The sequence below is a fragment of the Triticum urartu genome, chromosome 4 (genome assembly GCF_003073215.2).
Source record: "Triticum urartu cultivar G1812 chromosome 4, Tu2.1, whole genome shotgun sequence".
Classification (NCBI taxonomy): domain Eukaryota; kingdom Viridiplantae; phylum Streptophyta; class Magnoliopsida; order Poales; family Poaceae; genus Triticum; species Triticum urartu.
In genome coordinates, this window is record NC_053025.1 from 290,431,751 (window position 1) to 290,454,141 (window position 22,391).

Genomic DNA, 22,391 nt, shown 5'->3' on the forward strand with positions numbered 1-22,391 from the left:
CTCGCCTCTTTCCCCACGCCGCCTGCTTCCGGTGAGAAGTATAGCAGTGAGCTACTCCTACAACGGAGTGACCGATCTACCACCACCACCCCACACCCACACGCCGCTCGCCCTCGTCTCGAGATCTCTGGCGCTTCCCATGAATCCCCACCCCCTCCGCCTCGGCGCGCTCTTGGCGGCCCTCGTGCTTGCCGCCGGCGGCGGGTGGTGGGGCCGTGCGGAGGCGTCGATCCACACCTACGGGCGCGAGTCGTTCCGCGAGGTGGGCAACGCTTTCCTCCTCTCCGGCGGCAGCGAGGGCATCGTCGCCGACGGGGCCGATCTCGCCGCCCCCGCCTCCTCCTTCATCAAGTAAGGCCAGGGGCGTGTGCTTTTCTGTGTGATTCGTTGCGTTTGGACGGGCTGTGAATAGCGGCTCTATCATTGCTTTGCTTGCTCACTAACATTTAATTCGAGTTTGACGTGGTTTCTCGTGGATTAAGCATTTTAGCTTGCTCCCATGCGCCTCAAAGAAATTTTGGATTGCTAATAGTTCAAGCTGCATGCCTGCAACCCACATTCTTCCCACCCATTGTAATTTTCAGTTCATTATGCACAAAATTCGAGAGTTGTTGATGCGTATGTTGGCCTGTGTCGTATTTGAGATGATGTTGGTGAGATGAACATGATGAAGTATTCACTTTTACTGACAGTTTTCTTTCTGTTTCAGTGTTTTAACTCTTTTGTTCACTGGATTACCAATATGCTTGTAAACTGCTTTGAAACTTGTAGATGTGAGCTTACTAATCAAGTGTAGTATGCTCTTTCGATAAGCGGAGTGGTTTGGAATTTGTTGTTAACTTGATGGCTGGATATTGTTACAGGATTGTGAATGTTACTTTCTGGATGTTGTTACAGGTTTGTGAATGTTACTTTCTGGAGGAACGCAGAATCAGCAGAATCACATGCAAAAATGGCACATAGTACAGGCTTGGTGCAAGCTATTTTATTTGAAGCAGCTGACAGGGATAACATTGGGGGTTCTGCCTATGGTGGACAGAGGTCCATTTGTTGCACCCCTGACCTTGCTAAACTAGAGGGCTGCAAACAAGGTGAAGTAATCAGGAGGCCATCTTCTGATGACCCAGATTGGCCTGTCGTGGTAGATACACACTTCAGTGCTAATCACCTTTCAGTGAAGTTGGATGACGAGGAAGTTCACATTACAAAGACAGGCATGTACAACTTGTTCTTCATTTCTTGTGATCCAAAACTAAGGGGCCTTGCTATGAGTGGGAAGACAATCTGGAGAAATCCTGGGGGGTACCTACCAGGACGAATGGCACCTCTGATGAGATTTTATGTTTTCATGTCGCTGGCATATCTGTTAGTCATGGTTGTCTGGTTTAGCAATTACATAAGGTTTTGGAGGGATATACTGCCAATACAGAATTGGATCACACTAGTAATTGCTCTTGGACTGTTTGAGATGACACTATGGTACTTTGAGTACTTAAACTTCAACAGCAGCGGTGTACGACCTGTCGGAATTACAACTTGGGTTGTAACTGTTGGCGCTATCAGAAAAACAATTTCCCGTCTACTGATCCTTTCTATATCCATGGGATACGGTGTTGTTCGCCCAACTCTAGGAGGGCTCACCTCTAAGGTTTTACTCCTTGGGCTTACATATTTCCTGGCTTCTGAATTACTGGATATTTCAGAAAATGTTGGAACAATTAATGACATCTCAGGCAAAGCAAAGCTTTTCCTTGTCCTTCCTGATGCATTTTTGGATGCTTTTCTCATACTTTGGATTTTCACTTCTCTTTCCCGCACTCTCGAGAAATTACAGGTGAGGAACATTTGTTGTAATGTTTAAAGTGTTTATTTTTATGTTGTAATGGTAAAGTCATATTATGTTATTCTGCTGTTTGGTTTGTGAAAACTACTGGTTACTCAAGTATTGCTCTAGCATCCTGGTAAAAGGAAAGTGGTGCACTAGCAATTCCATGAGGAGACATATCTAACTTAGGTCTAGTGAGTGATTAGTATGCTAGAAACCCCCAGTTATGGGCCGCCCATGTGTAATAGTTTATTTCTTAAGCCATCCGAGTTCCTAATATTTTCATGGATTATTTAAGGGGTGATGTGGCTTAACTTGGATTCACCACGAGGAGTCAATTCTGAAATAAGTCTGTCTAGAAAGAGGGCAAGAAGGATAGTTTATTAATTGTTTGAAAGTTTATTAGCAAGCATGTTGGATCCTGATTTAGAAAACTGTATATTGTGTTGCTACTGAAGCTTTCTTCTTTTCTTATTCATCAGGCAAGGAGGAGTTCTGTGAAATTGGATATATACAGAAAGTTCACAAATGCACTGGCGGTCTCTGTCATAGCTTCAGTTGTCTGGATTGGCTATGAGGTGCGTAAATCCCATTATATACATGGACAATAAAAATTGTGACCGCTTCAGACTGTACTTCATAATCCGATTAAATATTTACTTCATTAAGGGCATGAACTATGGTGGCATATGGATATAGATGCCCCATGAGAAAAAGTGGTTTGAGGCACCTACATTGATCTTTTCTCCCCAATGTAAGCTACCACTAGGGGGCCTCATCAAGGAGTAGAAAATAAAGACTAGTACACATGCATCTCTACTCTCCACTTCAACTTTTTAGCTTTTTACACCGGACCACACATTTTCTCTCCAAGCACCCGCCTCTTGCAGAGGATCCCGCTTCCCCATCTGAACCTACTTTTCCTGATATCTGATCCTACATGGCATGCGAGGCATCACCCTGAGGCTATGCATTGGCCATGCCCTAATGTGATTCTTAGGAAGTATCTTTTTTCTTGAACACATCAAAATGTTGTCTGTATTTGCCTTCTTAGGAAATATTGCTGCCAATATGTCTTTGTGTGATGTCCCATCCTTCGTAGGTGTGGGGATCACATGATATAACTAGAAGCATTTCACGTCACGCGCTTTGTTGCGCCGCTTCCGCAAATGGACTGCAGCATCCTCATATTTGCACATCAGGACAACCTATCACACTCAATGCAACCTATCACACTCAATGCACGGACATGCATCAGTCTTGGCCTGCTTAGATAAACATCAATGACATGTAAAAAATGGTTTGGCAGCCCCTTACTGTGATAGTATTGGTGGCTCTAATATCCCTTGTGAACTCATCCATCACCATGGCAAAAGGATAAGGGCTCAAAGCTTACCCTGGCAAAATGGTTTGAAGCCATGGCAAAATGGTTTGGTGCAGTTCTGTTTTAATAGGGAAGTCATTAGTGGCGCCATCACTTGTACGGACACTTGTCACAACATTATCGTACATGTCCTTGATGAGGGTAATGTACTTGTTGGGCTTTGTGTTTCTCCAAGGCCCAACACATGACATTCCGCGGTATCTTATCGTAGGCCTTCTCCAAGTTAATGAACATTAGATGCAGGTCCTTCTTTTCCTCCCTGTATCTCGCCTAAGTTGCCGTATCAAGAAAATGACTTCCATGGTCGATCTACCAGGCATGAAATAAACTGAAATTTTGTCCCGCCTGTCATTCCTCTTAAGCGATGCTCAATAACTCTCCCATAGCTTCAGTGTATTGCTCACCAGCTTAATTCCACAGTTGTTAGTATAACTTTGGACACCCCCCTTGTTCTTGAAGGTTGGTATCTAACACCAAGTTAGTGCTAGATACATCCATTTGGTGGACAAGCTTGGGACAAGCTTTTCCGGACGGAGGGAGTACTAAGATACCCTGCCTTCATTCTTCTGGCATCTTGTTTGCCTGAAAAATGCGGTTGAAAAGTTTATTTTGCCATACTATCGCTATGTTTTTCGAGGCCTCTCCACATCCCAATGGGGGTATAACCAGGGCCCATCGCCTTGCCTCCTTTCATCCTTTTGAAGCCTCTCTGACCTCAGACTCCTGGATTCGTCGCACAAAACGCATGCTGATATTATCAAAGGAGTCATGCAGCTCAATGGTTGAGCTCTCATTCTCTCCATTGAACAACCTGTCTAAGTACTCACACTATCTATGCTTGATCTCCTCGTCCTTCACTAGGAGTTAATCTGCACCGTCATTGATGCATTTGACTTGGTTGGCATCCCTCGTCTTCCTCTCTAGGACCTTGGCCGTCTTATAGTTGCCCCTTTCGCCTTCCTTGTCGCGCTGGTAGAGGTCCTCATACGCCCGACCCCTTGCTTCACTCACAGCTTGCTTTGCGGCTTTCTTTGCCACCTTGTACTCCTCTATGTTGTCTGCACTCCAATCCAGGTGCAGGCATCTGAAACAGTCTTTCTTCTCCTTTGAAGCCACCTTACGAATGCAAGTCACATCTTCATCCATATATTGTTTGCATCACCTCCTCCCTCCCAACCTCCTCCCTCCCAACGGCCCTCCTTAATAACCACCCTCATTAGAAGCCTGAGCTGCCTCCCCCTTGAGCTTCCACCACTTCGTTCTGGTGACTTTGGCATGCTTATCCTGCTGAACACAAATCCGAAAGCGGAAGTGAGCCACTACAAGCTTATGTTGAGGGACACCACTCTCTCCAGGTATCACCTTACACAACTAAAGTTAATAATTAGATATACCGGAATGATACAATCTTAGTGTTTGGTTAGAGGGATGGGATGGAAGTATATGGTTCATATAACCTCTTGCTTATAAAGGGTGATTATCTTGCATAAAAATAAATTTGTTCTTTAGGTAAGCAAATATAACAGCCCATGTAATGTATTTTTCCAACTATACATCTTCTTGACCATCTACAATGTACATGTAGTAATGTATGGTTATCTAAGATAGATATAGCCGATGCAGCAATACGTTGGCAGCTCATCTTTTAAGAAAGCACCATAGCATTAGTAGCTAGCCTGTACATATCGAAGTTCCAAACTATGCAACACCAATTACAAATGCTTATTTAGCATTGATGGTCTGCACATAAAATATAGATAGATCCAGTGTGAGCACATACATACATCTTCCTAATGAGAAGCAGTTCACATATGCCTAGAGCACTGGAGTGGTCGGACAGCAGAAACTTGCACCTTATTCTTTGCTCGGCGGCGAGGCTTACACGTCGGCCATCCTCTTCCCCGCTATTTTCTCTTAAGCTATTGCCTTTGACTTCCTCTTCCCTACTTCAATCGACCATCCTCTGCCTGCTTATTTCTTTGTCAAGCTGTTGCCTACGACCTCCTGCTTCCCCATGGATGCGACTCTTACTCAGTCAGGCGATTGCAAGGGGAGAGTTCTACGAAGCCCATTGTCTATGATGCCTGCCTGTCGCCCAACAATGCTCGCCGCAGCGAAGAGAAATAAGAGAGGTAGATGTGTTTCGGGTTGAGCTGAGAAGGCAAGGGATTCGTCTGTCTTAGTGGTGATGAAATACTGATCCAGCCTCACGTGCAGAGGAGCAAACGAGGAACTTGTGTGCATACTACGTTGGACTGGATGTTTGATGGTGTGGTTGAAGGAGAGAGAGAGAGCGGAAGGGCCGCGCCGAGAGAACTCCATGTCGAGGAACTGACGTGCTTATACGCGTTACTTGCCGGCTGCGATGACCAAAGGCGTAGCCAGGTTGGAGATACGCCCCGGGCCAACAGCCTAGCTACAATGCTAAACAATGCGAAATAGTGTTTCTCAAGCTACAATCAATGAAGGGACAAGCTGCCATGCCCCAGGCCATGGCCCTGGTAGCCTGGGGCCTGGCTACGCCACTGGCGATGACCATGGGAGAGGGGCCATCGTATCAGATGAAAGTGGCTTAGGGTATGGATAGGAAGGAAGACCAAGTCGTCCCATGATCCTAACAATTGGAGAGATCGGCGATTTTGTCAGTTTTATCATGGGTATACCCTAGAATCAATAGGATTGGACGAAAATGATCGGAATGGGGAAGGGTTTAAGTTTTTTAATGTATAACTAGATAATTGCCGGTGCGTTGCAATTGGGTATAAATATTCTAGTACGTTAGCCCATGATTTACATGTACATATTAGTGTGATTGTATACATGTTTATCAGATCCTACCGGTAATTTACGTACCTAAATATATTTTAGGATTTTATATTGTAATCACTTAATAGCTTACCAAGGAAAACACAAGTATATTTGATAAGTCAATAAAAGGTGGGACAATTTAAGGCGATTTTCAAGGAATGATGCTCAGGAAAAGGATGAAAGGTTGGGCGAAGCACTCTGCTCGGCAGGAAAAGACAAAATTTTCCTACTACCGGGTGTAGTTGCTCCCACTTTTGTTTTGTACGTTCTAGGTAGTATCTATGAGCATGATTGGTTTGATGCCAACATTTGGCATTGCCAATACTTGGCAAGCTAACAATTGGCAATATCAAAAGTTGACCAAAAATTGACAACTTCTTGTGAGGTTGGCAAGTAAAATTGGTAACCAACCAAACACTATCAAACCAATCATGCTCTATCATATCATGTATGCCAAATGTTGGCATGCCAATTTTTGGCATCAAACCAATCATGCTCTGTCATATCAGAGTGTATGTACGTGTAGTATGTAGTATATAAGAGTGTTTAGATAATACAAACTGCTTCTTTGGTAGCATATACCATATTTTGAGCATACTTCACTTTACATACAAATATGTACGTATTTCACAAATACAATAAAAACTATGGGCTCACTTGCAATTTTTTCATAGAACTCACTTTGGAGTATCTTAGATATAGTATACTAACATACTAAAAATAATAAAGTAGTGTATATACTACAACATGGTAATATATGAGACATGGGTGTAACTACACCTGGTAGTAGGATGTATTTTCCCTATATGTGTGTGTGTGTATATATATATGTATGTATTTGTTAAGGAGTATTAGTATTGGTCTAGGAGTCCTTATTAGTCTATGTTTAGTTTCCTTACACCTCAAGTCATGTGTAATATATATATATATATATATATATATATATATATTAGACTAATAAAGACAAGTTGCTTTCCTAACATGGTATTAGAGCCTAGGTTATTTTTTTCTCGCATGCCGCAACTCGTGCTCGTACCGATCGGTTTCGTATCGATCTCGTATCTTTCCTCGATCCTATCTCCTCGCCGACGTGATCTGCTCATGTCTGGCTGCTGCTAGCTTTTATGCTCGCTCATCTCCTTCTGGTTGCCTCGGCTGCACGTCTCCAGCCACGCGTGGCGTCTGCCCGGTTCCAGTCAGCCACCCGCCCGGCCTGTGCTACGCCCTGATCTGTTGATTCCCAGGCTGCTCCGCTCAGATTCGTAGGCGTCCCGTCCAGCTGAGCTCGATCTGCTGTCCTCCAGTCGGATCCCGTCGCCGGCCGCTGTCTCTCGTGATCCCTAGTCGGATTCTGCCGCCGGTCGCCGTGTTCCACCGCTTCCAGTGAGATCTTGCAGCATATCACGGTGCCTCGTCTTCTACAGGATTAGGCAGCGGACGCGGATCTCCCATTGTTTGCTGCCTCTGTTGACTGCCTCCATTGACTTTGTTGGGTGGCTAGTACCGGTGTTGTTGCTTCCATCTGTGGCTGGTTTGCTTTTGAGTAAAGAAAACAGGCACTATGTCATCAGGCTATGTCGTCGTTCCTTGTTGCTCGGTGGTTTTTGACGGTACAAACTTACATGTGAGTTTGTTGGCTTCCGCATTCATATGCGTGGTATTTGTCTCTGGGGTGTTCTATCTGGCGAGGTCTCTTGTCCGCCGCGCCCGGTTCCTCCCGTGGCTCCCTACTCCGCCGACACCATCGTCCCTTGCTGCGGATGCTCCTCAGGCTGCTAAGGATGCCGCTAAGCTTGCTGATGAGTCCGCAACTCGTGCCTATGAGCAACAGGTTTTGACCTATGAGGAGGCCCTTCACTTTTACCGTGATGCTCTAGCTGGTTGCACTCAGTGGTCTGATGATGATGCTCGTGCTGCAGCTGTTCTCACTTCCAGCGTTTTGCCTCAGTTTGCCTCTGACTTATGGGCCTCGCTACCGCCTTTGCGATGTGGACATGTTTTTGCCAGCGCTATCAACCATCCGGTGATGCCTTGTATCTATCTGTGGTTCGCCAGGAGCATGCTCTTTAGCAGGGTGACTCCACTGTTGATGATTTCTACTCACAGAGTTCTGCCATTTGGCGCCAGCTTGACTCCCTTGGCATCGCTGGTTGTCGTACTTGTCAGTGTTGCCAAGCTGTGCGGGCCGACTTGGAGTTTCATCGCGTCTATGAGTTCTTGTCTCAACTTCGTCCAGAATTTGAGCCACGGCGCGCTCAGTTGTCTGCCCGTAGCTGTATTGCTCTTATGGAGGCGCTTTCTTAAGATTCGGGCTGAAGAGACTCGCCTACGTGGTGCCGGTTTATTTGAGGTTCCCTCTGTGCTTGCTGCTCGAGCTTCTACTACACCACCTCTTTCACGCTCCAGTGCTCTGCCACTCCTGCCCACTTCTCCTAGTGGTGAGGGCCGCTCTCGTTCTCACTGCGGCTACTGCAACAAGGATGGTCATCCCGAGTCTGAGTGCTTTCTGAAGAAGCGGCACATGCGCCAGGGGCGCATATCTTCTTCGGGGACTTGTGCTTCTATTCCGCCCCCTTCAGTAGTGTCCCTGATTGAGCAGGATATTGTTCGACTTAAGCGTCTACTTTCACGCTTCAGTGCTCTGCCACTCCTGCCCACTTCTCCTAGTGGTGAGGGCCGCTCTCGTTCTCATTGCGGCTACTGCAACAAGGATGATCATCCCGAGTCTGAGTGCTTTTTGAAGAAGCGGCACATGCGCCAGGGGCGAATATCTTCTTCGAGGACTTGTGCTTCTATTCCGACCCCTTCATCAGTGTCCCTGATTGAGCAGGATATTGTGCGACTTAAGTGTCTACTTGCAGCTTCGGGTTCTTCTTCACCACGTTCTGCCGGTCTTGCTGTTGACTCTTCTAGCTCAGAGAGACCACCCTCTTCACAGTCAGGAGCACAACACGGGAGTTCTGCTTGGCCCTCTTCACAGTCAGGAGCACAACATGGGAGCTCTGCTTGGCCCTCTTCATAGTCAGGAGCGCAACACGGGTGCTCTGCTTGGTCTTGGCCCTCGGCACCATGATTTTTTCTTCTGCTGCCATCGTATCTAGTTCATGTGTGCTTTTTAGCTTCCTTGTTTTCTATAATTTCCGCTGCGTCCACCAAATCCGTTGATATTTTGTGCTTTCTCATGTCATGTGAGTCCACCATACCTATGTCCGTCACCCTTTTTCTGGTCATTGTCCTTTGTATAGGATTTATGTGGCCTCTCTATGCATTGTTGATCTAAGCCCATTCTCTTGCCGCTGTGCTTCTTTCGCCGTCGGTTTTCATGGGCCATGATTCTTTAAGCAATGCTTCTTCTCTTGATGTGCCATCTTCTTTCGACAACCCATCTTCTCTTCATACTTCTCTTGTATCTTCTATTGATGCGGTGTCTTCATCTGATGTGCCATCTCATCTTTATCCCCTTTGGCGACTCGACAGGTTTTGAAGACTCTTCATGCTACGACAACACTCAAGATGCGGATTTGGATTATCATTTTTTTAGTATTACACTTCTTCAAATGCAATGCTATTGCCTATGCTTTGCATTTGAGGGGGGGGGGGGGGGGGGGGGGTGTTAAGGAGTATTAGTATTGGTCTAGGAGTCCTTATTAGTCTATGTTTAGTTTCCTTGCACCTCAAGTCATGTGTAATGTATATATGCCCCTTGGGCCTTCAATAAAGACAAGTTGCTTTCCTAACAATATTGACAGATACTATATTTGACATGTATATGACAAATTTTATCTACAAGCAGTGGTAGTTACCTCCTACTTATTTGACTGCCATGTGTCTCCAAGTCTGTGCAAGCCAGATGGGTTAGCGGATCGTACAAGGATCCATTAGCTCAACTAACAAACTAGAAAATTCAATTTAGTAATTAAATAATTACCGTACGTAACAACCTACAACGACCTGCTAATTTCTTGGCCGCGTGCATGCACGTCACTCGAATGGATAAGTGCATAGTAGGTCCACTCTATACTCCTTGAAAAATCAGACTATCCTACTTTGGAATGAGTATGTAGTATATGTATATTATCCATTAAGAATTAGAAGCGTGCAACTACAAAAATGAATTAGTAGCATGTACTTTTTTTTCTGTATGACATATTTTTTTCAATTTTCCTAAACTTACTATGGGGTGTTTGTACATGACGTGCAAATTATCAAATGTAGACCAATCATAAGAGAGGGAGCATATTCACTCAATAAAGGAGAGAAAATTCAGAAATATTTTTGCACAGAAAGTTGTCTGGATTATATATACATGCAAAATGAATTAGGAGTTTTAAAATAGTATGGAGTATATGATATTTTTACAAAGACTGGAGCATATCCACGCATGAATAATAAGTATGTGTATATTTACTTTTTATTGAGTGTCGAGAATATAGAATAACCTTTTGGGGTGTATATACTATAGTTTTCTTAGAGATGGAGTTTATAGTATATATTTTTTGGAGTATGGAGTATGAAGTATGGAGTATGGAGTATGAAGTATGGAGCATGGAGTATGGAGTGTGAAGTATGGAGTATTATTGTTGGACTAACACGTTATGAATTACATTTTCGTCCTTCTAAAAAGAGTACGGAGTATATCGTTATTAACATATATGATCTTTCTAGAGTATGAAATATATAGTATGAACTATAAAGTATTTTAGTTCATGTATCAGCAAGCCATGTCCATGTCGAAATTTAATCAAATACAGTTGCAATGATCACACATAAAATAGTTTTTTTGTAGCAGCCATACAAAAGTATGTAAAAGGAGAGGTAACAATATGGAGTATAGATATACAAGAGTATGTTTTACGTCATTACAAGATGCAACTGATCAACAGATGAAGTACATGGCATGTACGTACATGATGCAGATGTAATGTCAATATGTCATGCATGTATGATGCATCATGGAGAGTAGCAAGCATCGATCTATGGCTTTATTCGTATAGCTGACTAGCACGACATCCGTTCCGTCTGGCCGGGGTTCATGATCGGCTAGCTGTTCGGCGATGATGTTTCTTCGTGCCTGAGAAAAGAAAAGTTAGAACCGTCTACGCCGCCGCGAGGACGCCGGCGAAGTCAGAACTGGTGTATAGTTTTCGTCGTCGTTGCCGCCGTCCACCACGTTGGAGCAGCCATGTCGGCGCAACTCTTTGTCGTCGTGGCCGCCACCCGCCACCAATCCGGAGAAGTAATCTATCATCGCTGTTGGCGCTGAGTATGATAACCAACCATATGTTGTCGCCGTGCTAGAGATGAAGCCATACATCGTCGTCTCCATGCCGCGCGGGAGCAGGCAGCGTTCGCCGTAATGAATCATAGTACCATGTACACATGGCTGCAGGTGACTACAGAAGCCTCTCGCAAAAAAAAAGGTGACTACAGAAGCCAGAAAAAAAAAGAAAACAATCAAGAATCTGTCAAAATGAAACCAATCAAGAACAGTATGAATGCTTTGATGATGCATGGATCTGTTAAAACATGTATCCGAGCTCCTCCTGATCCAGTTGGCTGCAGTCAACATCGGTGGTCAAAACAAAATTTGTGTAGATTGAGGGACAAAAGACGATCATTTATCGGTGCATGTATGCGGCCGGCCGGCCGGCCAGATCGATATCTAAAAGCTAGCAAGGTTGTTCGATGGTAGTTATATACCTAGCCAAATTATGGGATAAGCTCACGATCAGTACGCCGTGGATAAGTACCAACTAATCTACTATAAATATAATTAATATAATACCAAACGGGTTGGTGGAACCTAGTCTAACCCGCCATGACTCTGGTGATCTAAGAAAAAGAACACGCTCAGATCTAACGGTGGATTCTTTGGTGGTAGTTACCACTAGGTGGCAGAATCCATTTTCCCTATACACTCACACACACACACACACACCCTTTTATCCATTTTGATGACAAGTATTTCCAGACGGAGGGAGTATGTATGTATGTATGTATGTATGTATGCTTATACAAATGTTTACTACCATCAGTGGTAGTTACCACCACTTGCGTTTTGTATGTTGTATGTAGTATAACTGAGAGTATGTACTGTGTAGTATGTAGTATATAGCAATGTTTAGGTAGTACTCCCTCCGTTTCTTTTTAGTCTGCATATAAGATTTGGTCAAAGTCAAGCTTTGTAAAGTTTGACTAACTCTATATTAAAAAATATAAACATTGACAATATGAAATCAACATTATCAGATGCACCACGAAATGTATTTTCATACTATATAGTTTTAATATTGTAGATGTTCATATTTTTATATATAAATTTGGTCAAACTTTGTGTAGTTTGACTTTGACCAAATCTTATATGCGGAGTAAAAAGAAACGGAGGGAGTATATATACTACTTTTTAGGTAGTATGTACCATATTTTGAGCATACTTTTTTTACGTACAAATATGTACGTATTTCACAAATATAACAAAAACTATGGGCTCATATGCAATTTTTTCATGTAACTTGTTTTGAAATATCTTAGATATAGTATATGAACATATTTAAAATGATAAATTGATATATATGAGGCATATGGGGCGATAAATCACGAGTGGACATGGTGCCACACGAGGTCGATATCACACCCGCCCATTCCCGCGTGATTCGTGCAGTTGTAATACACTCGTCAGGTATATGCATTTCTTAGGGCAAAGTATTCCTAAAGTCAATTAGTGATCATGGCCCACCAATCTGACGGGAGGAGTTAATTTTTCATTTATTTGGAGAAGACCACTAGTCTGCATCCCGCAGCCCTTTCAGTAATCCTCTTCCCTAGTTCTCGCAGTCTCAAGTGCTCCTCCTGTATGTCTCACATTACTCTACTAAATGGACAGAACGACGAGGGTGTTCTCTCCCCTGATCTGCTGCCTTGAATGTAATGGCTGGGTATGTTCTCAGAGGTCTTGCTAGTAGAAAACATTAACAGACGCTTAACCTTCTGCTGTCGCTGGAGCTTGATGCCATGGTCACCTTCTATCTTCTCCCAGCTAGCAGGTTGAAGAAGGTTGTACAGTGTAGGAGTATTCCAGTTGCCTGCGCTAATTCTATCATGCCTAACTTTCAGAACCAAAGACCTGTTTTGCGTTACCTTCCCGTGAATGTTTTCATTACCGCAATGTGTGTATGTTGTTTACATTCATTCTTAGGGAGGTATCCATCATCCGCGAGATAATACTACACCATTAACATGAACGCATAGATCTGATGAACGAATATAGCAGTACACCTCAATTATGCACAGGCAAAAAGAACTTGGGCAAAACAAACCAGAACAAAAACGGAAGGGCCACACTTGTTAAATGCCATTCAAGGCATACGTATTCAAGACATCCACCTTTAAACACTGTCGACCAGCATTTTAAATTGTCTGTGTCACATTAACACGACATAACAGTCGGGACCGTACTTTGCATGTGCATGCGTGTGTATCCAGCTCCATTTAAGATGGCTAGCTACCAACACATGTACGCGTATTTGCCGAATTAACCTGACGTATCGTTTGGGTATTCCTTCAATCACTATATTAATTCCTAATCTTATAGCATGGATGGACTGCCTAGATTCCATCCTTGCTTGCCACCATGTCCCAAAAATCCGTGTCCGCATGTGGGGTAACTACCTCAGGGTGGTAGGATGTATTTATATATATAGTTAATTAAAAGAAGCAGTAGTCACTTATGGAGAGTCCTAGTTGTGTATGTATAGGAATTGCCCGTCAGTATTAGGTAAGTATAGGTTGTTTTATTAAGAAAAATTTGGAGTACAAATTGTTTTACGTAATTCGTTTAAATATTTTCATGATAAGTGGGGCTCCTCGATCGTGTTGGTCACGACTGTTAAGAGTTATATTATGTTCCACGTATAGCCTGTGTATTTTTCCTATTGTATAAGGCCTTCCTGCATATTTACTACATGCAAAAGTTGCATATTTCTTAACATGGTATTAGAACCCGTGTGCAACGCAACTCGTGCTTTTGCGATATGATCTCGCGCCGCCGTTGCCTTTTGTTGTCCGAGTGTATTGGCCAGCCATCACTGTTTTTCTCAACCCGCATGTTCGCGTGATGCTCACCTCACACCGTCTGGTCAACCGCCATTGCCCCGTCTGCTCGTCCGGATGGCTTCTGCTTCGCCCCACTGATTCCCTGCTGGATTACGCTGCCTTGGAGGTTGCCCTCGGGTCATCTCCACCCAGTCGGATCCTGCCGCCCTAGTCAACTCCACCTGCCGCCCGCCGGATCATGCCTTTTAGTTGTCACTTGCCATATCCCGTTGGGCCATCCCCATCCCATCGGATCCCGCCCAAATGCTGCCCGATTTCGCCGTCCCCTGCAGGAGCCCACCAGTCTTCCTCCGGATTTCGGCGCCTCCTGCCGGATTTTGTTGCCCGGCACTTGATGCTTCCTAGCTCATTTGGCTGGGCTGAGTCGGCTGGGTTGGGCCTCCTCGCTCGGGTGGCTGCTTCCTCACTCGTTATTTTGCCTTGAATTGGTTGAGGATAAAAAAAAGGATGTCTATATTGTCGGGCTATGTCACCATCCTTGCCAGATGATTTTTTAGGGTACTAAGTACGCCGAGTTCGTTGCCTTTATAGACATCCATATCCGTGGCATTCGTCTCTGCGGTGTTCTTTTTGGCGAGGTCCCCTGCCCGCCATGCTTGGTTCCCTCTTGTGACTCCTATTCCGCTGACGCCACCGTCTCTTGCTGTGGATGTTCCTTGGGCTGCTAAGGATGCAGCTAAGCTTGCTGATGAGGCTGCGGTTCGTGCTTACGACCAACAGGTCTTGGCCTATGAGGAGGCTCTTCCCACTTACCATGAGGCGCTGTCTGCTTATACCTCAGCGGTTTGATGATTACACTCAATGGTTTGATGATGATGCGGTTTGATGATGATGCTCGTGCTGTGATTGGCTGGTGGGGTTAGGCGTGCCGCTGGATCTGGCTGCACCCGAGGAGGAGGAAGTAGGCGGGGTGGCGGCTGGGCGTTGTTGAGGTTGCGGGATGGTAGCAGCGCCCTGGAGTGACGAACAGGAGGCTGGTTGCGTGGGGTGAGGCCGGCTTGACCACTTTAGTGGCAGTCCAGCATAATTTGGCTGAAATTTACCGAACCGTCCATTTTCCACTTGACGGTGTGAGGGAGGCGTTCCATCAACTCTCGTGGTGCTGGGATTTCCCAGCTTCTCCGACTCCTCCAAATTAGCCCGGGACATCTTCTCGAAGCTGGCTTCTTGGAGCTAGGTCGTTTGGCCCGGCTCCGCACACGGACTTCGCGGAGCATGGAGCCGGAGGAGATCCGAACAGGCCCTTGGTTTCCAAAGCTGAACATCAGTTGTCTAAAATTGTAACTCTATGTTTAGGAAGTTCAAATGTTTGCCAGGATTGCAAATTTTGAATAATATGTATCACACGTCATTAGTCTTATAAGACACCCGATAAGTTGTAGAAGAAAGATTAGTTTAATAATTCAAGATTGTGATAGGTATTGTATATCAACATGTCTCCTTGGTGAAAACTGTGATGTTTTTTTTTTTTTTGTGTTGACTCTTTTTAATGTGTGTCTAAATGAATGAGCTTTCGCTCGTATATGCTTATTACTCTGGCTACCAAAGGCATGAAATGAAATAGATTGATGGGCAGTATGCAGTTTTGATCCTCATCACATGCATGTGGCATTGTTCATAGGCTGATAGATTAGTCGAAAATATGCAAATTTATGAGCCTCTATTATCTTCACCATTTTCTGGCGTTGTTTGTGCCAAGTATTGTTGTGAACTCGAGAGACGAAATTTTCATTATGGTCTGTTTGCAAAATGAGTTCTTCTAGCTGATCATTGATCAACAGTCACTAAGCTATCTTAATTAATCTGAAGGTCTTTGCCTTGATTTTTGGTACCTGTCGTCTTATCATGGCTTCGTTTTGCAGGTCTATTTCAAAGCAACAGATCCCTTTAGTGAGAGATGGCAGAGTGCCTGGATCATAACAGCCTTCTGGGACATTCTTGCATTTGTTTTGCTTATTGTGATATGTTATTTGTGGGCACCTTCCCAAAGCTCACAAAGGTAGATATTTTGCTTCTTCAATGGTCTGGAGCCTTGTAAGAGACATAATCTAGGTGTTTACTACGTATACGAGGCATAATCTAGGTGTTCACTATGTATAAGAGGTAGTCTAGGTTTGTTTAAGTACTACCTCTGTTTATAAATGTAAGGCGTTTTGGCAGTTTAAATTGAACTGCCAAAACATCTTATATCTAGGAACTGAGGGTGTAGGTCGTAAGAAAACGGTTAACTAGGAGTTACTCTCAAACTAACACATGATTCCTTTGTCCAGGTATGCATATTCAGGCGAAACTGTCGACGATGACGATGATGAGGCTCAGTCTCTGACAAAAGGGTCTGATGGTGATGTGGGGATGGTAAAGATCGACAAAGACAGAAATGCTGGTGTTAGCAGTGCTTTCAGCTTGGAAGATGATGAGGCTGAAGAGGACAAAAGAGAATAGTATTTCTTCCCTTGTTCCTTGTGCCCAGGTACCCCAGAAGCAAGTGGTTTGTTGGAGCGAGAATGTTCCATGGGTTCGAGTGTTTTTTTGGTGATTCGATGTCCTCTGATGTTCCTACCTTAGACAGGTTTTGTTGTAGAAGCGTGTGATTTTTACCCACACCGTGGAAGTGTGATGACCCGTATGGGGTGTGGGTCGGTGCTTGACTTTGAAGTGCCAGTGTGACATTGCCCTCGTCTCGAGAAGGAACCCCATACCAGATTAGCGCTGATGGGAACCGCTGAGGAGCCCCATCCCAGGTTGGCGCCGATGGGAACAGCTGGCGAAGCACCTCGTTGTCTTCGGGAGTGAAGACCAGTGTACTGTGAGTTGGACCATGGCGGAGGTGCCCCTCTTGACCATACGGTGATTCAAAATCGCCTCCCTAAGCAGGGTAGTTTCTGTCAAATCAGGTGCCCGTGGAAGCTCGGAGAAGACGAGCGTGTAATCAGGCGCGAATGCTGGGAGACAGAATACCAGGTGGATACGGCTTTCCCGTGGCAGTGTTAGCTTGTACACCAGATTTCCCACCTTCTGCTCGATTTCTGGTGGCAGTGCGAGCTTGTACGCCAGACTTCACCTTCTGCTCGACGCCCGGGTGGTTCGTTTACCGTGGACTGGACGTACGACTGCAGCCATGAGGACACGATCCCCACGGCATATGTTGAAATTTTCATGTGCATGAATGCATGTTGTGGTGGGCCTTTTGCCATGCATGTTGCTTGATGATGTGGCATATTTGCATGTTGAGAGAAATATGTTAGTGAGGGTTAGCTATTTAGATATAGAAGATTCTCTAATAATTAACCCCCTCCCCAGCTTCTCCCAGAATTGCCCCTATTTTCTTACAATTCCTGGCTAATTAGATCTTAACTAGCTAGAAATTGTAAAAAAAGATGAAGTGGCAATTCTGGAAGAAGCTGGGGAGGGGGTCAATTCTTGGGGGTCAATTCTCGGAGAATTGCCCAAAAGAACTGGCCCTAAGGGTTGTTTGGTAGCATGCATAGTGTATAGGCCAAAAAGTTCCCTATCCGACCCACTTTTGCTTGTTTGGTAGAGTGCACGGGCTCGCTTGAGCATAGCCCAACTGATGCAAAAAAGGGCCTCAGCATAGCTGAGTCAAAGCACCCCAGACAGGCCTGCCGGGTCGAGCGAGGCTAAGACTGCACAATGGGAGCGAGCGAGGCTGAGACCCTATAGGAGAAAATTCGCCCCTTGATCCACTTTCCTTGACCTAGCTGCTGGTGATTAGCTACCCTGTCGCCGGTCCCCTTCTTCGATCTCTCTGTCGCCTTGCTGAAGGTGTCTACCTCGCTGCCGGCCCGCCCTTGTGCTCGGCCGGCCCTTCACTGGCCGCCGGCCCGCCCTTGCTCTTGGCTGGCCTCAACTCACTGCCGTCGTCGAAGTAGATCCTGGCACGGGAGAGGTAGCAGATCCGCCCCCTCCTTCCCTTCCTCCGCCCTCCTCTCTTCCTTCCCCTACCCTGTCTTCCTGCCTTGGCTCGGGACCTTGAACAGGGAAGAGCCCTTGTTGCTGTATAGAAAAAATTATGGTGTGCTAAGTTTTCTGTTATTTGTTTGTATTGTCACAGATGGATGAATTGGCAAGAAAACGAAGACAACTAATTGTGAGAGGAGTTGGTCTAGTGGCTGGATTGTATGCTTACAAGAAAATGAAGGATTGTGTATTTGAAGGGTTTAAGTGGGGCACTCTGGGATGATGAGAAGATGGTAGTTCTGGAAATGAATAGATTTTATAGCTGAAATGATGTTGTAGTCAATTACTTTGGTCATATGATGATGCTTCATTGCTGAAATGACGTCTTTGTTAATTACTTATGTTCAAACAATGGTGTTGTAGGATCATCCAGCAGATGCTGAATTGCTCAATTCCTCACTTGTGAACTACAACTATATGGAAAATTGCTTTGCTAATAAGCAAGCCATCGGGAATTATGCAATGGCCACCGGTGTGCCACTGGGAACGCCTATTGTTGTGGAAGACAAAAATAAACCCAATGTCGAGGGGCAAGGAACAACTGATGAGGTATTGCAACATCTTTCTGGGTTTAACTTCATATTTCCTACTGCTAGTGCCACTCAGGACCCTTCACCTACTTCAAATAAGAAGAGAAAGAGGGCATCAAATCAGTGCCACTCAGGACCCTTCACCTACTTCAAATAAGAAGAGAAAGAGGGCATCAGGTTTGACTGAGGACTCAATCCAGTGCAGCGACATGATTGATGCTATGCGTGAGATTGCAAGTGCTATCAACAAGACTTGCCATGCTGAAACACACCCTGACTTGTACAAGGCTGTCATGGACCTTACTATGTTTGATCAAAATGATCGCTTAATTGTTTTAGATTATCTCATAGAACATAAGGCAAAAGGTCTTAACTTTGTGAAGATGAATGATGAAGTTCGTAAAGCATCGTTCAAATGTATCTTGAAAGCTAATCCTGATCTTCTTTGAGTTCGTGTTAGTTGGTGCTTGTTGAGACTATCCTTTTTGTAATGACTATTATAAAGTGCATTTCGAATGAGGTTATGTAATATGAATCTATTGATGCACTACTAGAATTTATGGTTATTATGTCTAATGTAATATAAATCAGTGATGCACTGCTACAATTCATGGTTATTATGTCTTATGTTAATTGTTGATTTTTTTTCTTCACATTATCATCATTCAGATTATGTTGGCGTGGTAATGTTTTATTGCTTGAATTGTTTAGATTATCTCATCGAACGTATGGCAAAATATCCGTTCATGCAGCCTACCTCATATAGGCTACCAAACACCGTATCAGCACACCATGTCTTGTCTGATGCAGGCTACCAAACACAGTCTTAGCTCAACATGCATTAGTACATACATTGCTACCAAACAACTGCAGATGCACGTACTCGTCATGTCTAGATTAAGCATGTCTCAAAGGGGAACAACTATACTAGGGTGGGAATAACTACCAAACACACCCTAAGTGGTGCTGCACATGTGTGTTGCTCAGTCGAGGTCGCAGGTGGCCTCGTTCAAAGGAAGTAGAAACGTTTGGTAGTCCGCATCGTTTTTTTACCTCCTTGCTTATGTGACTCAGTTGGTCCTTTGGTAGTCTTCATATAGGCTGGCTGCATCAGGGGAGTAATTTTTGCCTGATGTTTGGTTTGGCTGGGTTGATGCACTACACGGTGTTTGGTAGATTTAACAACTATGCATAACACATAAAGTTACACTAGAGTGCCTTGGTGACTGTCGTCCGCGGTGGCCGCGGCGCCGAGTCGTAGACGAGCGATCTCATTGGTGTCGGAGCTAAAGCCGGTAGAACTTAGGTAAGGGGTCTCGATCTGGTAGTCTTGGCTAGATGGTAACATGATACAAGGGGACACCGATATTTATTCAGGTCCGGACCCTCTCGAATAGGTAATTGATTATGGATGGGGTGGGGTACAAAGTACAGGTGGTTTACTGGGAGATCGTATGTGAATGAATCTGTCCTCTATGGTACCGTACCGCGGTTTATATAGATACCGGGGTGTCTAGGTTACAAATAGGTCGGCTGTATCTTGGGACGGTGTCTAGGGTTACAAATAGGTTGGTTGTATCTTGGGCAAATGTGCCGTTGACTACCTCTACGCCTTGCAGTACGCGTCAAATCTTCGGGTCATTCCTTCTTGATGCTCTCGGACGAACGAGGCCCACCAGTTAACACGCCGAGCACCCTCTAATTCTGGACTCTATCAGTAGCCCTTGAATCGGTCTTCAATCCATGGAAGTTCCTCGGTCCTGCGAGCTTCTCTTTGCCTTTGGTCTTGCAAGCTAGTTCAACCCTTTTTTGGGAGAGAAAGTTGCGCTTTATTGATCACGTAACCATGAAGTTATTACAAAAGAACTACTGGATGCAGTTCAGAATAACACCATGCCATACAGAATTAACAGAGTTTTCAGGGGACCTAGCTAGACAGTGAGAAGCAACATTCAATCCACGACAAACATGGCGAAACACACATGACTCGAAAAGCAGTAGCCATGAGCTTATATCACGAACAACTGGGCTGCAGAGAGAACGTTTAGTGACGCCCAACGCCACACGCTGAACCAACGAAAGACAATCTGAAGCTACGATAATTCTGGTGAAGCCTTCCTCTCGTGCGAAGATGACAGCCCGACGATAAAGCTGGTTTAACCGCAATCTCCAGAGTTGTTTATATTGGTCAAGGAGTCGTATACCTCGGGTAAGCCTTTCTTGAGTGAGGTCTAAGATATTGTTCAGTGTTCTCCTAACGAGAACATTCCTTATCCGGAGAATTTCTCGAATGCGAAGATCCCCTATTTCGAACAATGCTTCCTTATCGATAAAGTTTGCTGCTCGGTTTCAGCGGTGCCATGGCCCCATTTTGAAAACTTTAGTTTATTTTAACAAACATGTTGTCACCTCAAGGGTACATATGACGTGCTTGTGCATGTGGTGACCCCACCTTCGACACATCCAACCAGGAAAGTTTATCGTGGCCCAAGACACGCAAGGTGGTCCTATTAATCACCCCTTGATTCTGGTGTCCGCTTCAACGCACGATGCCTGGGGAACATGCGAGACTTATGCCCCAGGACTCAAATGTCTCATCATGAGTTTCCCAAATTTCTCACATAAAAGGACGAGGGAACCAGACATAGTGATTTCACATCCCCCACCGTCAAGCTGTCTCTCGCGTACGCTCTTCACCAAGCGATTTTGTTGGCCCTCATCGTATCGAGAGATCCGCTTACATGTCTCCTGTCGCCGGTTCGTCCTCACTCTCCACCTGCCTCCTCGAGGGAGAGTGAAAAAACTACACCGTGACTCAAGGCCAACTAGATTGCCTTGCGGAGTTCGGTTATCTATGATGCGGAGCATCCCAAGATCATCCCCATGGACGCACCTACACCTCCAACGACACCACTTGGACCAGACACGAGCCCGAGCCAAAGCTATCGAAGATAAGGTGAACTCACTCCTCTCCGAACTTCCACTTTCTATGCATGAGACATGACTACTACCTAAGTCCGAGGTGTTGTGCATGATTAGGCACCAAGAGGGCCCTCCCGAAGATGCGCATGAAGATTTACAAGTCCCCAAGTCCACGGATGAGGAGAGCCAACGGAAGGAGCCAAGAGCATCTCCCAGGCCCCAGACATCCGGCCCCTGGAGTGTCTTCCACTACAGCAGCACAACCGCCGGAAGCTACAGGCCTCGGACATCCGGCCCCGGCAGCCCGGACATCCGGCCTCTCCCGAGCCCCCGGACATCCGGCCACCGGCCCGGAAATCCGCCCCCTACGAACCCGAGAGCAGAAAATGCCACCACTCCAGCCCGGACATCCGCCCCCTCAGCCCGGACATCCGGCGTCACCTGAAAGCCCGGACATCCGGCCCGACCAGCCCGGACATCCGGCCTCCCCTGTCTGCGCACAGTGAAGGGCCGAGGCCCGTGTATCCCTTCTCCCCCCTAGACTATATATACTCCACCCCGTACAACTTTCTAGGGTTAGCAAAGGTTTAGCTCATGTTTGTGTGAGAGCTTTGCTCATCCACTTGGTTACCTTCTTGGAGATTCGAGCCTCCACCGGAGAAGATCCCCCAAGTGGATTCAAGACCCCTCTTTAGGGAAGACCTCCTCACGGAGAAGACCGGCTACCCTTGTATCGTCCTTAGTTGTCTGTGGATCGTGTATCTTCTCTTATGTATTCGAGGATCTAGCACTTGTGTGACTTGTTCTTGTTAGTTTGAGTGTTCCTCTTGTG

The 22,391-nt window shown here is 45.3% G+C and overlaps 1 protein-coding gene across 5 annotated transcripts; it reads left to right on the top strand.

The window, feature by feature from the left end:
- LOC125551507 (transmembrane protein 87B) lies at positions 1–19,168 on the top strand. 5 transcript variants are annotated; one of them, XM_048714770.1, is made up of 6 exons: positions 1–351; positions 898–1,834; positions 2,308–2,403; positions 15,992–16,128; positions 16,400–16,599; positions 18,471–19,168. In XM_048714770.1, the coding sequence occupies exons 1-5, from the start codon at positions 140–142 to the stop codon at positions 16,569–16,571; spliced, it is 1,554 nt and encodes a 517-aa protein (XP_048570727.1). In that variant the 5' UTR covers positions 1–139; the 3' UTR covers positions 16,572–16,599; positions 18,471–19,168. The 5 variants fall into 5 exon arrangements, with proteins under 5 accessions (XP_048570727.1, XP_048570728.1, XP_048570726.1 ...); XM_048714771.1 differs by lacking the exon at positions 18,471–19,168 and adding an exon at positions 18,202–18,409; XM_048714769.1 differs by lacking the exon at positions 18,471–19,168 and adding an exon at positions 16,695–17,326.
- Positions 19,169–22,391: the final 3,223 nt, after the last annotated feature.

Bases quoted from the DNA above. Each gene is read 5' to 3' on its own strand.
- LOC125551507 (XM_048714770.1), top strand. From the start codon at position 140: ATGAATCCCCACCCCCTCCGCCTCGGCGCGCTCTTGGCGGCCCTCGTG. The intron at 352-897 runs GTAAGGCCAGGG...ATGTTGTTACAG, and splicing joins CCCGCCTCCTCCTTCATCAA to GTTTGTGAATGTTACTTTCT. The intron at 2,404-15,991 runs GTGCGTAAATCC...TTCGTTTTGCAG, and splicing joins TTGTCTGGATTGGCTATGAG to GTCTATTTCAAAGCAACAGA.